The sequence below is a fragment of the Microcaecilia unicolor genome, chromosome 5 (genome assembly GCF_901765095.1).
Source record: "Microcaecilia unicolor chromosome 5, aMicUni1.1, whole genome shotgun sequence".
NCBI classification, from domain to species: Eukaryota; Metazoa; Chordata; class Amphibia; order Gymnophiona; family Siphonopidae; genus Microcaecilia; species Microcaecilia unicolor.
The window spans coordinates 316819710-316838353 of NC_044035.1; the positions used below are offsets into that span (position 1 = coordinate 316819710).

The 18644-nt window shown below is 44.6% G+C and overlaps 1 protein-coding gene across 1 annotated transcript in view; it reads left to right on the top strand.

Moving 5' to 3' along the window:
- The window catches only part of ZNF536 (zinc finger protein 536), a 635757-nt gene that overhangs the window by 157031 nt on the left and 460082 nt on the right, over nucleotides 1-18644 (top strand). Inside the window, exon 2 of the mRNA XM_030204402.1 lies at nucleotides 147-2318. Coding sequence (XP_030060262.1) covers nucleotides 149-2318 — 2170 coding nt within the window. The 5' untranslated portion in view covers nucleotides 147-148. The remainder of the gene's footprint in view (nucleotides 1-146; nucleotides 2319-18644) is intronic.

Below are 18644 nucleotides of genomic sequence, written 5' to 3' on the forward strand. Positions count from 1 at the left end.
ACTGGGGTCAACAGTAAAATAACATCCCTCTAATTTAATAGAACTTCGAACCAGTTAGCAAAATCTGCAAATTAAGTGTGATATTGATATATGTTGTTGATTTATTATCACTTGAATGTTGTTCTAAAAAGTCTTCTCCATTTCAGGGATGGAGGAAGCTGGTTTGTGCCTTGGCGTCTCATCAGGTGTGCCTGAAGCTGACACCCATCTCAACAGTACCGTACTTAATGGCCAGTATTCAATGAGCCAGAAGCTGCATCAGATAACATCACAACTCAGCCATGCCTTCCCTGAACTTCAAAGCAGACAAAATCCAGAAGAGAAGGCAGCAACTCCATTAGAGGACAAAAGCCATGTATCCATGGCAAATCAACCACTAAGCAATCAGATGGCACTGTTAGCAAATCAGATCAGTAGAGACATTGATACCAGTTTGAATGGGAGAGTTGACCTTCAACAGTTTTTAAATGGGCAAAACCTTGGAATCATGTCTCAAATGAGTGATATAGAGGATGATGCAAGAAAGAACAGAAAATACCCATGCCCTCTTTGTGGTAAACGTTTCCGATTCAATAGTATTCTATCACTACACATGCGTACTCACACTGGAGAGAAACCATTTAAGTGTCCATATTGTGATCATAGAGCAGCTCAAAAAGGTAACTTAAAGATTCATTTACGTACTCATAAACTTGGAAACCTTGGTAAAGGCCGTGGAAGAGTCAGGGAAGAAAACAGACTTTTACATGAGCTAGAAGAACGGGCAATTTTAAGGGATAAGCAGATGAAAAGCAGCCTTTTGCAACCAAGGCCTGATGTGAAACCACAGCAACATTCACAACAAATACTTCTCAATAATTGTAGTTTATCTGTTCCAGCTAATCACAGTGTACCAGATATATCTAATACCAGTGCCCCTTCACCCAAGCCTGCAAATGTGCAAGACGAAGCTGTGGCTCCAACTACTGGATTTAGATGCACTTTTTGCAAAGGAAAGTTTAAGAAACGTGAAGAGTTAGATAGACACATACGAATATTACACAAGCCTTACAAGTGCACACTTTGTGATTTTGCTGCCTCTCAAGAGGAAGATCTGATTAGTCATGTTGAGAAAGCTCACATAACTGCTGAGTCAGCTCAAGGTCAGGGCTCCAATGGCAATGGAGAACAATCTACCAATGAGTTTCGCTGTGAGGTGTGTGGCCAGGTGTTTAGCCAAGCATGGTTCCTGAAAGGTCACATGAGAAAACACAAGGATTCCTTTGAGCACTGCTGCCAGATATGTGGGAGACGCTTCAAAGAACCTTGGTTCCTTAAAAACCACATGAAAGTTCATCTGAACAAATTATCTGTAAAGAACAAATCACCCAGTGATGGAGAGGTACCTGTATCTATCAGCAGTATGTCACAGGAAGCCCACGCAAACTTGTATTCAAGGTACATATCGTGCTTGCAAAGTGGTTTCCTCCCTCCAGAGAAAGTAAGATTAAATGAACTCAACCAGACTTATAATAAAGATCTGCCTATAAAAGAGAAAGAGGTTCTGGGAAAACTGCTTTCCCCCATTTCTGGCATTGCTCATAGCTTTACTGAAGGAGATAAACATTCTTTATTGGGCTGCCTCAATCTGGTGCCTCCTCTGAAATCTAGCTGCATAGAAAGGTTACAGGCTGCTGCCAAGGCTGCAGAGATGGATCCAGTAAATAGCTATCAAGCCTGGCAGCTTATGGCTAGAGGAATGGCCATGGAACATGGCTTTTTGTCTAAAGAGCAGCACATACAACACAGTCATGAAGACACTTTGGCAAATGCTGGAGTTCTGTTTGATAAAGAGAAGAGAGAGTATGTGATACTAGGAGCAGATGGCTCTAAGCAGAAAATGCAAGCTGATTTGGTTCACAGCACTAAAATTTACAATCAGAGAGATGTGCCAACTAAACTAGACCCTTTAGAAAGCACCAGAGATTTTTTGTCACATGGTATGAACCAAGGGCTTGAATACAGCATGCAAAGTCAAGGAAACATTAAAGAAAAACCTACTGAATGTCCTGACTGTGGAAGGGTTTTTAGAACATACCACCAAGTTGTTGTTCACTCAAGAGTCCATAAGAGAGACAGGAAAGCAGAAGAAGAGGCATTTCAAAGTAGTCTTGATGAAAGGCGTGGGTCTGGAAGTGACCAGGAATCGCAGTCTGTCAGTCGGTCCACAACGCCAGGATCCTCTAACATTACTGAAGAAAGTGGAGCAGGTGGGGGTCTTTCCCAAACAGGAAGTGCCCAGGAAGACAGTCCACACCCTTCATCACCATCTTCTTCAGGTATGCTAAGTCATCCTGAAAAATAGTAGGCTAATTAACTACAATTTTTCAAAACTGACTTCTTAATATTTATTTTAATAGAATGTAACAGATTTCTCTTTTTCAAACATTTTGGGTTATTCTTGTCTTTGCTCACTGTTACAGTAACTATGAAACTTTGAACAAGGAGAATGCTTTCCTGTATTCTTAGCCATCGCTGCATTACATATGACAGAGATGCATCCAAATTTATAGCATTTCAAGCATACCTTTTCTTCCTATATTGTGTGCTGTGCTTTATAATTTATACCTATGTCTTGCAAATACTTTTTTGGAAACACTTTATGAAGGAGTAGAGCAAGGCTTCCTTTGGAGTGCAGTGTCACATGGGGGGGGGGGGGGGGGGGGGGGTTAAATTGAAGGGTTGTATGAGAAATATAGCCGCATCTCTTTGTATTTGTACTCCTAAATGTAGCAATCTGCTTAAAAGAGTGGGTTCACCCTGTTGAGTGCAACTGATATACATACAGGGAGTACGTTTTTTCTAGCAAAAAAGGTGCTGGTACTCAAGTGCCAGACCACCCTTCAGGGGTGGGGTGATCACCGAGAGACCCACCCCACAATAGCCAGGCCCCCTGCAACCAGTCATAGAATCTATAACAAGGCAGAATTGGTGTGTAGAGCTTGAGCTCTTTCATTAAGACTTGGGGACCATGGGTCAATTTTAACAGACAATGGAAAAGGTGCCAGTACTCAGTATCCCCAAGTGCCCCCTCAAAAAAGCCCTGCATACAGGTGTCAATATTCAAAAGGATTTAATTGAACCCATTGAGCTAGCCAGCCACTAATATTCAGCAGCTGAATATCTCTACTAACTGGCCATTCCCTAACCAGTTATATTAGAGATGGTATGGGGGAGGAGCTTGGTTATAGCCAGCACCTGCATATAATGTGTACAGCACCATGTACATTTAGTAGTGCTATAGAAATGATTATAAGAAGTAGTACTTATTTCGCTAACCTGTTAAAGAAGTGCATAAAATTAGGATAGCAAAAATACTGTCTCAGCATTATGCACCGAATTAATGGGGCATCAGTCTGAATATCAACCAGTACCCAATTAACTTTCAGGCCAGTGCACATACCTGGATATTCAAAGCAGGAGCCACACATGCCCCGGCATTGAATATTACCACTATATCTATTAGTCCAAATTTGATCTCTCCTTACCTGTTTGCTTAATTCTACTTTATTACCAATGCTCTTTATGTAATACCACTTGTATCTTTCACTCTGGAATGGCGATTGCCATGACGAATCAATGTAAGCAACACTGAGCCTGCAAATAGGTGGGAAAATGTGGGATACAAATGCAACAAATAAATAAATATCCAAGGTTACTTCAGCCTGCTCCTGGGAGCATCTTACAAGCCACATACCGATGCAGGCTAAATATTAGCTCGTGTAGCATATTTTTATTTATGCATAAAAATATCTATATCCCCTTCCCATCGGTCAATCAAAGCACTGTACATATCAAGTGTAGACTGTGCCATACTGAAACAAATGAGGGGAGGGGGAGGTCATTTTTATAACCGGATACCTATAAAAGAATTGGAAAAAAAGTACCGATTTTCTAAAGGCAACATAGGCACGAGCCAGATACTTCTGTCCAGGCACACATACTTGTACAAGTCCATACACCAAGCAATATTTGATTTACCGGATGCCATTTTTTTGTTCCATTGTAATGCAAGGTAAATTACATTTAGATATGGTAGGTGCCTTCCTGCCAGTTGAAGGCTTATAATCTAAGGGTCCCTTTCACCATACAGCAGTAAAATGTGGCCTTTGCGCATTCTTATGCAAGTCACTTCCACGCGAAGGCCATTTTTACTGCTGGGTTGAAATGGCCGATTTTTCTATTTTCCTTATTAATGGCCATGCGCTAATTTCCCATTAGTGCATGAGCCCACTACTGGCACCTATTATGTAGGTTGTAAGGGCTCTCACACTAAGCACGTGCTCTTCCGTTAATGTGAGGCAATGTAGCTGCACTGACCGATTAGCACAGAACACAACCATTTTCTGCTCCCAGATCCGGCACCAGCGCAAAAAAAATAATATTTTTTTACTTTTTAGCTTGGGGATAGCATATGCACATCTAAAAATTACTGTGGGATGCCTCAGTGTGCCTTGTGATAAGCCATTTTTTGCTGAGAGAAGCATGCATTAGTGCTTACTGCAGCTTGGTAAAAGGCCCCTTAAGTCGGCCCCTGAGCCAATGGAGGGTAAATTACTTGCCCAAGATCAGAAGGAACCACAGTGGGACATCCTTTGTTCTCAGTCTGATGCTCTAATCATCCTACCATAAAACATGTGTAGCTAATGAGTGATTTTTATGCAGAAATGGTCTGTTACGTTATTGCCCACCCAGTATATACAGCTTGTATATTCCTGAGGGGCTTGTACAGTATGTGTGTACAGTATGCGCCTCTCGCCTCTGTATGAAGGCGCTGCACGGGCAAGAAGACCATCTGATCGCTGCAGTCTTCAGGATGTCTCTCTCCTTCCCTGAACTGGGCCCGCCCCCGTCTGACGTAAGAGAGACGTCCTGAAGACTGCAGCGATCAGATGGTCTTCTTGCCCATGCAGCGCCTTCATACAGAGGTGAGAGGCACTGCGCGGGCCCGGTAATGCGGAGGGGGGGCCCGGTGGAGGGGGGAGGTGGTGGTGATGAACTCAGGGGGGCGGCGGGGGTGGGGCACGGGAGCGGAGGATGGCGGGAGACAGAGCTGTGGGAGAGTAGAGAGAAAGGAACAGGAAGGGAGGGGGACTGGGGCTGCTAAAATTTGGAGTTTTCGTGCAGGAGGAAGCGGGGAGCAGCGGGGAGCAGCGGGGGAGGCAAGGCCGTCCATACAGGATGCTCCTGACGAGCACCTTTGCCCCCTCCCGATCCTTTTTTGATTTATGTTTTTAGTTTTCTATTTAATGCAGGGGGAAGCGGGGAGACACATGTTTGTGGGGGGGGAAGGGTTTGTTGTTGTTTTGACGTTTGTGGCATGCGCAGAGCAGCCAGCAAAATGCTTGTCTGCTCTGCGCATGCTTTAGGGGCCGATTACCGATGGGGATTACACCACTTTAACGAATGTTTAAAACATTGTACTTTTCAATACCGCACCGAACATGTGTGACTTGTTTTTTTGGTGCATTCTTCGTTTTATCAAATTCATAAAGGACTTTTATGTTTTATTTTTTATTTTTTACATTTGGTTGATGCTTCTGGGTCTAAGTTCATTAGCAATTAGTGTGGAGGCAGTTGATGCTGCATCTTGAGGAGGTGTTAAGTACAGGTGACATTTCCCATGCTCTAATTGCTATGTACTAATCTCCTCCTATGCTCATGCAGCCCCTGCACTATCCTATGCTAAGCAGTTAGTGTGGGATTTTTTAGCATTATGGTTGTTTGCATCAGCTGGTAGCTGTTAGTGCAGTCTGGCACTTACAGTTAGCTTATCCTAAATCCCATACTAGCTTCTTAGCACACTCTAGTAAATATGCCCCTAAATTTAAAGAGATATTTCTAAGGATGAAGTTCAACAGAGATGTGCATTTGTGTGCATACTTTGAAAATAAACTTATTTAAATACATGTATATCTTGCACTATTCTACCACTCTAGGCGGGTTACAAAACAAACACACATAATAACAACTTAACAAACCTTAAAACAAAAAAGTTCAAAACACAATAAAAATCAGTAAAAACATTAAAGCAATCAAGAGGGAAGGCTTTGAAAATTAAGTAGGCTTTCAGCTGCTTTCTGAACTGAGTCACTGAGCTAATCTGGTATATTTCAGCAGGGAGTAATTTGAATGCATGCATATAATTTTACCTAGAAAAATGGTGTGTCCCAAATAATAGGTGTAAATGTGAACACAGTTATAAAATTACCCCCATAATGGACAGTTGCTACTCCTTGGAGCTTACTGTCCTGTCAATAAACACAGATAAAAACCTATTAAGAAGCTATGAATTAAAACTGTGAGGTCATGATTGAGAAGAATTAAACCAGGAGGTTTTCAGTTGGGTTAACTGCAAAAAGGCCAACTTAAATTGAGTACAGCTGCACGGAATAAGGCCTTTTATCAATCTGCCCGTTATTCAGTCCTGACTGTACCTAGGCTCCACCCCCAGGGCAGATCATGCTGCTGATGCTGAAAATCCATGTATGGACCCAGTCAGTGAGATTAATTAGGAAGCAGGTTCTATTACCCTGATAAGTCCTTTTAAATATTGGGCCTTATGGGAGTCAATATTCAAAGTGAAGTAACCAGTCAGAAATGGGCCCTGGCCAGTTAAATTGCCTGTTTGGGGCTAACTGCTAATTTTCAGTGGCACTTAATGGTTAGTACCGCTGAAAATAACCAGCTAGTGCTGAACTGAAAACTGGCTATTTTGGGGGTGTTCTGGGGGTAGAGGAAAGGCTAAAGCAGCTATGGCTCTTCAGCTTGGAGAAAAGGAACACTAAAAAAACATCCCGCACATTCCTTAATCTTCACTTCCCCAACTGCAAAGGTCTAAAGTATAAACTAACGCATGCATCAAACTTTTCCTACTTGAGCACACAATTCTGGAACGCGCTGCTGCGCAACTTAAAAATGATCTATGAACTAACTAACTTCCGCAAACTATTGAAGACCCATCTCTTCAACAAGGCATACCACAAAGATCAACAAATGTGAACTCCTACATATTTATCCAGAACTGCCTTACGATATTTGCTGTTATACTATCATCATGCTTTATCATTATCATGTTTACCCAAGATCTTTTTGCAATACTAAATGTATATTTTCTTATATACTTCCACTACTCATGATATATTGTAAGCCACATTGAGCCTGCAAAGAGGTGGGAAAATGTGGGATACAAATGCAATAAATAAATAAATAAATAAATAAATATGATAGAGGTCTATAAAATAATGAGTGGAGTTGAACGGGTAGATGTGAAGCGTCTGTTTATGCTTTCCAAAAATACTAGGACTAGGGGGCATGCGATGAAGCTACAAAGTAGTAAATTTAAAATGAATCAGAGAAAAGTTTTCATCACTCAACCTGTAATTAAACACTGGAATTCATTGCCGGAGAATGTGGTAAAGGTGGCTAGCTTAGCAGAGTTTTAAAAAGGTTTGGACGGCTTCCTAAAGGAAAAGTCCATAGACCATTATTAAATTGGACTTGGGGAAAATCCACTATTTCTGTGATAAGCAGTATAAAATGTTTTGTCCTTTTTTGGGATCTTGCCAGGTATTTGTGACCTGGATTGGCCACTGTTGGAAACAGGATGCTGGGCTTGATGGATCTTTGGTCTTTCCCAATATGGCAATACTTATATGTGGACACTTGGCTGGTTATATGTCGATATTCAGCCCTTGGGCCACTGCCGAGGAGCAGCAGCGGCAGGCAAGACCACCCGGGATGGGATACATGGAAGAGCAGTACTGGAACTCTGGACTGGAGTAGTACAAGGCAGGCAACTGGAACAGACAAAACAGGAACAGCTTCACCTGCACTTAGCCACCGTTCCTCCGGAGTTGATCTCCGAAGTGCAGGTGGCCGGCAGGACTTGCAGAATACGCAGGAACTGAAGATCCCGAGGACCCACCCTGGGCCTGGGATACACAAGGGAGACTAGACTAGGAACTAAACTCAGACAGGTAGCTGCTGCACCGCCACTAGCAAGAACCAGAAGACAGACCAAGGAGACAAGACATACGAAAGCTAGCAGGAGCAAAGACTAGGGCAACATGCAAGCAAGGCAGACTGGGGATCAGGGAATACCCAGCGGGTAAACCCACTAGCTAGGTAGCAGCAGGAAACAGGGACCATGCCCTGGAAATACACACTAGCTAGACAGAGACAGGATTCAGGATATACACTCAGGATATACAAGCAGGATAGGCACACAGACTAGGCAAGGCAGGATTCAGGGTAAAGAGAGCAAACCAGGAATAACAGGCCAAGGGTCTTGGGCAGGCAGCAGAGCAACAGAGTAACCAGGAATATCAGCCAAGGGTCTTTGGGCAGACAGGAGAACAGACAGAGTAAACCAGGAAGAACTGGCCAAGGGTCTTGGGCAGGCAGCAGAGCAAACAGAGTAACCAGGAATATCAGGCCAAGGGTCTTGGGCAGGCAGCAGAGCAACAGAGTAACCAGGAATATCAGCCAAGGGTCTTTGGGCAAGCAGCAGAGCAAACCGAATAACCAGGAATATCAGCCAAGGGTCTTTGGGCAGACAGGAGAACAGACAGAGTAAACCAGGAAGAACAGGCCAAGGGTCTTGGGCAGGCAGCAGAGCAAACAGAGTAAACCAGGAATACAGGCCAAGGGTCTGAAGCCACAGCCGTTCCACACACTGACTGGGGAACTCACAAAGGCTGAGGCTTCACATACAGACAGAGAACAAACCCGGACAAAGGCTTCACCCCAAACCTGGGTAAGCCAGGAACAAAGGCTTCACCCCAACATAGGGTAAGCCTGGAGCAGAGGCTTCACCCCAAACACAGGGTAAGCCAGGAACAGAGGCTTCACCCCAACACAGGGTAAGCCTGGAGCAGAGGCTTCACCCCAAACACAGGGTAAGCCAGGAACAGAGGCTTCACCCCAACACAGGGTAAGCCTGGAGCAGAGGCTTCACCCCAAACACAGGGTAAGACAGGAAGGACCCACAGTCCACAGACAGAGGCTTCACCCCAACTCAGGGTAAGCCAGGAAGGACCCGCAGTCCACAGACAGACAGTGGCAGGGAAGACCCCCCCACGGAAGGACAACAGACACACAGACACAGAAAGAAGCTGGGCTGGAACCCAGAGAGAGGCTAAGCAGTAGTGCAGCAGACACTTACAAACCTGACCTGGCCTAAGAGCATAACACTTATGCAAAGGCCCTGACTGCAAGCACAGCACTTCCTTATGAAGGCTCTCACTGATGAGTCACCAGCAGCAGGATAGAAGCAGGAAGTACACTGACCCCAAAGAGAGGCTTGACACACATAGGAAGTGAGCCCACAGGAAAGACAAGCAGGAGCCATCTTGGAAGCTGGAACAGAACAGATGGAAGCCATCTTGGAAACTGGCCAGGCAGGGAGGCATAGCCCACACAGGTGAGGTCTAGTGAGATAATCAGCGCTGAGACTAGAGACAAGACTAACACGAACACAGACAGAAGCCAGCAGAGCTGCTGACCCCCAGAAAGAAGGTAAGGCCAAGGGTGGTCACGGCCACAGACATGACAATAACAGCACAAATAATTTCTAGAAATGCCCACGGTCCACCCATTCCACGCTCATGGCAATGCCTCCTTCTTGGCAGTGCACATTAAAATCTACGCACATCACTTTATAGAATATGCTTAGCAAGTTGTGCTCATAAATTCTAGTTAAAGCCAACTAGTGTCAATAATTGCTTGTTAATTGGCAATTCTCAGCTTTGATAGGCATGTTAAGATAATTAAGTTGCATGTGCAATACATAATACGACCTGAATTGTGCATGCAACTGAAGCCACACTATATAGAATCTGGGGGTAAGTGCTGAATATCACACTTAGGACCCTGATTACTAAGGCGCGTTAGCATTTTTAACGTGCCTACAATTAGCGCGCATACTAACCATGTAGGCACCTATATGGATATTATAGGATATTGTAGGTGTGTACACAGTTAACACGCATACATGGTTAAAGCGCGTTAAAAATGTTAACACACCTATAACACGGCTTAGTAAACAGGGCCCTTAACCAGCTCTGCATTAGCCAGCTCTGGAAACTTGGAAATTCCATGCCAGTGCCCTGACACGGCCTGACACTGAATTTCCAAGTTGAACGCTGGTGGCGATCAGCAAAGCACTGATCACTGCTGGCTGGATATCGGGCCCTATATTTTAAAAAACATGTTGTAGTTCATGCTAAGATCTTATATGCACACTGATGATGTGGAAGGTTTATAACTGAGAATCCAAATGAGATTCTGCTGTTGCTTGTAAAATTGGTCAGAGGGCGAGGCAGTGTCTCCTAAAATAGTACAAAAAACCCCCGCTCCGAGTTAAAGCAGGTGAGATATATGGTCTCATCCATATTTTTAAGGCCACTTACCAATGGACAGCAAATTGAAAGTTATAACCTGAGTCTGTTGTAATGGAGCATCTCACTAATACTGTAATCATTCTGCAAGCCTAACAGAGGAAATCATGCCATAACAAATACTCTGTTACCAATGGCAACATTGATTTCTCCAATCAGCCATTAAGTCTAGAAAATGAAAGACAGTTTGAGGTACCTTTAGGCATTACACTGCCCACTGTTAAAGATCTGGTGGCAGGCTGTTGAGGATAATTCTTTTTTTTTTTTTTAAGTTTCAATAAATATTTCAGTATTGGAAGCAATTTTCCTACTAAAATTATTAAATAGATGTCAGTATATTTTTCTTGTTCTCATTGTTGTCATGTTCCGGCAAACTGCCCATCTTGGATTTAATTAATATTAAGTATGAGTTTACCAGCCTGCTACAGGCCAGTAAAAAATTCTTAAAATATAAATCTGTCTTACACATTCCACAGATTCCTAAGGTATTTAATACTGTTGTTTAAATACCCATAAAACACATTGTCCACACCTAGAGATTCGCACTTTCATGAAACATGTTAGGGAGGAAGTTATCAAAATGATCTACTGTTAAGTTGGGTAATTTTAGCACAGGGTGTCAGGGCATACAATGGGGCCCTGTTGTAAAATAACTTGACTTAACAGTAGCCCACATTGTTAACTCCCCCCTCCCCTTAGTAGTGAAAAGATAAAGAGTAGCTATGCTACACTTTATCTGATCAATTCAGTTGTTTGGAATGGAGTCAAAAGGTGGAAGATATGAAACATAAGAATAGCCATACTGGATCAGACCAATGGTCCATCTAGCCCAGGATCTTGCTTCCAACAGTGACCAATCCAGGTCACAAGTACCTGGCAGAAACCCAAATAGTAGCAAGATTCCATGCTACCAATCCCATGGCAAGCACTGGCTTCCCCATGTCTGTCTCAATAACAGACTATAGACTTTTCCTCCAGGAACTTTCCAAACCTTTTTTAAACACAGATACACTAACCGTTGTTACCACATCCTCTGCAACGAGTTCCAGTACTGAACTATTCTTTGAGTGAAAAAATATTTACTCCTATTTGTTTTAGAAATATTTCCATGTAATTTCATTGAGTGTCCCTTGGTCTTTATACTTTTTGAAAGAGTGAAAAATCGATTCACTTGTACCCATTCCACATAGGATTTTGTAGATCACCCTCAGCCATCTCTTTTCCAAGCTGAAGAGCCCTAACCTCTTTAACCTTTCCTCAGATGGGCAGAGGTAGTTCAGGGAAGGAGGAATAAAGATACATACAGATTCTACCTTCAGAATTTCATTTAAATACCAGCTGCAGCTTTTGAAGATACCTCATGTCCATCCAGATGTTGGTAGTGAATATCCAAGAATAGCAGGCAGAGCTGTGAATAATGGTGATATTCAGCACTGTGACTTGGATACTTACCTGGATAAACTTAGAACAGGTTTTTTTTATAGTTTTAAATTATTTGGATATTTATCCAATATCTGAGTAAGTTCAGGCTCCAACCTGTCTCCGACTTTGGACCACATTTTTCACGTAACATGGTCAAAAGTCCAGGTATGGCCTGGGTCAGTGGAATTTATCCAGGTGGCAGGATCTGATACTTACACAAGTTCTGCTTAATCCTGAGTAGACATACAGAGGCATTTTCAGTATGACGTCTAAATCCAACTTTGGACGTTTTGCTAAAAATGACCAAAATTCAAGTGGGGAATATAGCCATTTTCGAAACTGAAAAATGTCTTTCTTTTTTTTTTTTTTTTTTTTGAAAGTGGCTATTTGCTAGGTGGTTTTGTGCTCTGTGCATTTATCTTTTTGGTCCATTTTCAGAATAAAGAATGTCCACATGAAAAACTCACAAAATCAAGCCATTAAGATGTAGGAGGAGCCAGTATGCTTAATAGACTGGCCACACTGACATCCCAGGAGAGTAGTGGGGCACCCTAGGGGGCACTGCAGTGGACTTTAAATAAATGCTCCCAGGTACACATCTCACTGTTGTTCCCTTATCTTGTTTGCTGAGCCCCCCAAAACCCACCCAAAATCCAACGCCCCTAACTGTACACCACTATAATAGCCCTTATGTCATGTCCCCTATCTCAACGCAAGCACTGTCCTCGGGCTGCGCGAGGTCCCGTCGACACACACACTTGACTAGCACAGCCCTGAGCTATGTGTGTGTAGTTCTTCTCTGGCTGCAGGCTCCTTGATTGCTTTGCTTCCATGCACCTGGGTCTGCTCTCTCTCTGCCTGGCTTACCTTGCTTCTCTCCTATTGGTCTTCCGGTTCCTCCTTCCTCTGCTCTTGTCCTATGGCTGTGCTCCTTCTCCCTACCGGTCCCTGCTTATGTCAGATGCCAGCACTTTATCAGCTGAGCTCTTCCTGGACTCCATGCTTCGGCTTCTACTTTGGTAGGTGTTACTTGCTCAGTAGTTTGCTTCTTCTCTACTTTGTCCCTCGTTGCTGACTTTGCCTGTACCTGGATTACTCTCTTGACCTGCTGCCTGCCTATTGACTTTACCTGTGCCTGGGTTACTCTCTTGCCTGCTGCCTGCCTACTGACTTTGCCTGTACCTGGATTACTCTGTTGCCCTGCTGCCTGCCTGGCCGATATATTCACCACCCCGCTTCCAGCTCCGTCTCGTAAGTCCTGCAGGCCGCCCACACCTAGGGACTCAATCTCTGGGGAACGGCAGTCAGCGCAGGTGAAATCCGGAGTTGTCCAGCCGCCAAGCAGAACCTGGTCTGAGTACCGGGCTCAGCACCGCTCTACTTGGTACAAGAACTCACAAGTCTGACAATAAGCCGTCAATGAGTTCGCCGGACAATGAGTTCGCCGGACAAAACCGACCTGTCTGAGTTGGCCCGGGTTCTTCAGCAGCAACAGGCCCAGCTAAACCGTCTGTCCGGAGTTCTATAGGATGTGTGTTTCCAGATGTCAACCCTTCAATCCCAACGACAGCCTCCTGCTGCGTCCTCCAGATCCGTGTTACCTACTACAGGGTTGCGGCTTCCTGATCCTCCCCGGTTTGACGGCACCCCTTCTGCTTGCCGAGGGTTCCTCAACCAATGTCTTATGCTGTTTGAAATGCAACCAGCAGCCTTTTCTACAGATAGACTCAAGATAACCTATATCATCTTTCTACTCTCCAGATCCGCCTTGGCTTGGGCCTCTCCTTTTTGGGAGCAACGGGACCCTTTACTCACTGATCTTGGAGAATTTCTTTGCCACTTCTGGTTAGTTTTTGATGTGCCAGGACAGCCCTCCTCTGCAGCCACAGAACTTATACGAATTCAACAAGGCAATTTTTCTGTTGTTGCTTATGCTGTTCGCTTTCAAACCCTAGCTTCAGAGTAAGATGGAACCAAGAGGCTCTTATGGCCATTTTCTGGCAAGGACTCAACGACCGGATTAAAGATGACCTGGCCAGCTGGGAACTTCCGAATGCTTTGGATGCTCTGATCACCCTCTGCGTCCGTATCAACATCAAGAAAGGTCACTGGAACGCTCTACTTAGCGCCGCTCTCAGAGACTATCTCCTCAGACGCTGCACCCTTCTTCTACCAAAGGTGTGGCAAGCTCTACTTCTGGAGTCCTTGAAGAGCCAATGGTTATCGGACTGCATCACATCTCTGAGAAGGAAAGGGCTCACCGTCGGGACAATCAACTTTGCCTCTACTGTGGGTAGGCCGGCCACTTCCTAACACATTGTCTGAATAAACCGGGAAAAGCCATGACCCAGGGTCACTGAAGGGAGTGGGCCTGGGTCGTTTTTCACCTCTTTCGAAGAATCTTGTCTCCGTCCCTATTTCCCTGCGCTGGATGGAACTCTGTATTAACACTGTGGCTTTGATTGATTCTGGGGCTGGAGGAAATTTTATTGATGCCAGTCTCCTATTCCAGCTAGGAACTCCCTCGATTGCCTGTAAACCAACGTTACAAATGACCTCCATTGAGGGACTAACTCTACCCTACTCTATTACCCATGTCACTCTGCCATTGCAGATGCATGTCGGGATTTTACATAAGGAAGAAATTCAGCTTCTGGTTCTTCCCTGGTCCATCCATCCTGTTATTTTGGGCCTGCCCTGGTTACGACAACACTCACCTAATATCAGCTGGACCACTAATGATATTGGCAGTTGGGGTTCCCAATGCTTTTCTACCTGTCTCACACCAGTGGGTCCTTCTCCGAGGACTATTACTGCCTCCCCAGGGCTCTTGCTCCCCTGTGATGCTTCCCTTCCTGTGGAATATTGTGATTTCCAAGATGTCTTCAATGCTCAGGAGGCTGATTCCCTTCCTGCGCATCATTCTTTTGACTGCCCCATTGAATTGCTTCCCAGCAAGACTACACTTCAGGGCCAGCTGTATACCCTCTCCCGGGAGGAATCTACTGCCATATGGGAGTACATTCATGAAAACCTCCAAAAGGGCTTCATCAGACCCTCCTTATCTCCAGCGGGAGCAGGTTTCTTTTTTGTGACCAAGAAAGACGGCTCTCTGCGACCCTGTATTGACTATCGGGGTCTTAATGAAATAACCATTAAGAATCGGTACCTGCTTCCCCTTATTTCGGAGCTTTTTGACCGCCTGCAGGGAGCGTCTATATTTACCAAGCTGGATCTCCGAGGCGTCTATATTCTGGTTTGAATTCACCATGGGGACAAATGGAAGACCGCTTTTAATAGTCATGAAGGACATTTTGAATATCTAGTTATGCCATTCGGCCTCTGCAATGCTCCAGTGGTTTTTCAGGAATTCATAAACTTAATTTTCAAGATCTTCTGTACTCCTCAGTAATAGTTTACCTGGATGATATTCTGGGTTTTTCTGCTTCTGTTCAGGACCACCCTCGTCATGTACGCACGGTTCTCCAGCGCCTCCGGGACTAACGTCTCTTCGCCAAACTTGAGAAGTGCTCGTTTCATCAACAGTCTATTCCATTCTTGGGATATATCACCTCTTCAGAGGATCTCCAAATGGACCCCACCAAACTCCGAGCTATACGGGATTGGCCCATGCCCCAGGGTCTCTTGGCCTTGCAACGTTTTTTGAGGTTTGCTAACTACTATCGACAATTCATTCACCAATACTCCCTCATCACTGCCCCTCTTACCGCACTGACCAGGAAGGGTGCTGATGTAAAGAACTGGACACCAGAGGCCCAAGAGGCCTTTGCCACCTTAAAGCAAGCCTTTCTGTCTGCTCCTGTTCTTTGGAGTCTGGATATCAAAAGACTCATCTTAGAAGTGGATGCCTCTTCTCGGGGGACTGGGCCATTCTGTCTCAAACCTCAGACTCCAGCAAGCATCACCCCTGTTTTCCAAAAAAAATTTTCGGCAGAGCGTAACTACACTATTGGGGACCGGGAATTGTTAGCCCTTAATTGGCTCTCCAAGAATAGCAATATCTCCTAGAAGGGGTTTTACATCCCATCACAGTGATCACCGACCACAAGAATCTTCTATACCTCCAGGATGCTAACAGACTAAACCCGCAACAGGCGCGTTGGTCTCTTTTCTTTTCCCACTTTAACTTCCGCCTGGTATTCCAACCTGCTGAAAAGAATATTCAAGCTGATGCCCTATCCAGGGTCTTCAACGCTCCTGAAGAACCCGAGGAGTCCTACCCCATGCATAATCCTGCCTGTGTCGCCTCCACTACCGTGGTCACTCCCACAGTCACGAAGACTTCTGTACCACCCCAGTCCAGGAAAAAGGTTCTCAAATGGGGACACTCCTCCACATTTGCCGGTCACTCCGGATTCCGCAAGACCTTTCACTTGATCTTTCAATACTATTGGTGGCCACACATGACCCAAGCCTCGCCTCTGCTCCTGCAGACCCTCACCGATATCAGGGACATTTTGAACAGGGTCCAACATCTTCAGCAAGCCGCTGCTAGATACAAGCTTTTCACAGATTGTAAAAGGCGGTCTGCTCCAATTTTTCAACCTGGACAAAAAGTTTGGCTCAGTACCAAATACTTGAGGCTCCGTTTACCCTCCTTCAAGTTTGCTCTCCCATACATTGGACCCTTCTCAGTACGATCTCAGGTGGGAGCTGTCACTTATCGTCTCCAGTTACCAGCTAACCTCAAGGTCCACAATGCCTTTCATGTGTTCCTGCAAAAGTCATTCTTAACCTCTAAATGGCACCCAGAGCAAAAGAAGATCATTGTTCCTGACTCCGAGCCTGATCCTGAATTTGAGGTAAATGAGGTTCTAGACTCCAAACGTCAAAGGGGACGGCTGTTCTATTTGCTATCCTAGAAGCACTTTGGTCCCAAGGATAATTCCTGGGAGCACGCTGCCAACGTCCATGCACCTGAATTGATCCGGGAATTCCATACCCGCTACCCATCCAAACCCAGACCTAGGCAGAGGTGAGGAGGGGGTACTGTCATGTCCCCTACCTCAACACAAGCAGCGTCCCGTCGACACGCACACTTGACTGCCTGCCTATTGACTTTACTTGTGCCCGGATTACTCTCTTGCCTGCTGCCTGCCTACTGAGTTTGTTTGTACCTGGATTACTCTCTTGCCTGCTGCCTGCCTATTGACTACCTGTACCTGGATTACTCTCTTGACCTGCTGCCTGCCTATTGACTTTACCTGTGTCTGGATTACTTTCTTGCCTGCTGCCTGCCTGGCCGATACGTTCACCACCCCGCTTCCAGTTCCGTCTCATAAGTCCCACAGGCCGCCCGCACCTAGGGGCTCAACCTCTGGGGAACGGCGGTCAGCGCAGGTGAAACCCGGGGTTGTCTGGCTGCCAAGCAGAACCTGGTCCAAGTACCGGGCTCAGCATTGCTCTACTTGGTACAAGAACTAACAAGTCTGAAACCTTATGGGTGAAGGGGACACCTTTATGTGGGTACAGTGGGTTTCTTGTGAGTATTGGAGGGCTCACAGTTTGCACCACAAGTGTATCAGGTAGAGGGAGGTATGGGTCTGGGCCAATCTGTCTGCAGTGCACTGCACCCCCCACTAGATTATTTCAGGGACCTCCATGCTGCTCTAATGGACCCAAATATAACATGTGAGGCTTGCATAGAGGCTGGTAAGTAATGTTTATTTTTATTTTTATTATTTAAATTTTCCAATATATCACCACATAAAGTGAATATGCAATCGGCATTATTTAACATTAGGAAACAAAAATGATAAGTATATATCTTTACAGCCCATTTGTACACAAGTTAAAGAAATTTGATTCCAAGATTAAGGAAATTAAAAAAGAAAAAAGATACAAAAATTAATAATCAATAGATGCTTCCTCTGGTTCAGACCCCAGCCTGCTAAATTAGGGAAGGTTTACTATATTCACATCAACTCTTGCATCAATAAACTCTTTCAACTGTTTTGGATCTACAAACTGAAAATGTTTACCCTCAAGCACCACATTACAAAAACAAGGAAATCACAAAACAAAATTGCTCCCAATGCCACCACCCTGGGGGCGAAGTTCCAAAAAGGCCCTTCGTCTCATCTGTGTAGGCCGTGAGAGATCTGGAAAGATATGGACCTTTGAGCCCAAAAACAGATTTTCTAAGTGTCTCAACGAAAGCCGTAGTACGGCATTCCTATCAGGCTCCAACGCGAAAGTGGCAAGCAGAGTTAACCTATAAGTAATGTTTTTAATCACATTTTTGGGTGGGGGTGGGGTGGGAGGGGGTTAGTGACCACTGGGGGAGTAAGGGAGGGTCATTCCTGATTCCCTCCAATTGTCATCTGGTAATTTAGGGCACCTTTTGTACCTTATTTGTTATAAAAACAGGCCTAGCTCAAAACATCTTCATTTTAGTCTTGAAAAACATCCAAGTGTTAGGAACGTCCACATCCTGTCCTTTGCACCCCTCCCCCCAACATGCCCCATTGTGATTTGAACACACTTCTGACAGACTTCATAGAAAAACATCTAAAAATTGGTTTTGAAAATACCAGTTTGGACATTTTTGAGATTTATGCTACTTTTTGGACGTTTTTCTCTTTTGAAAATGAGCCCTATAGTTGTCTTAGTGCTTCACTTTTTAAAAGGTAAATAAAACGTGGAAAATCACTACCAGCCTCTCAGGTATTGTGAGCTGTTCCCCTTGGTTTCTCTGAGCTGTGCATAAGTATAAACAGGCTTGAATTAAAGCATCATCAAGTCAATTAAGTCTATTGCTCT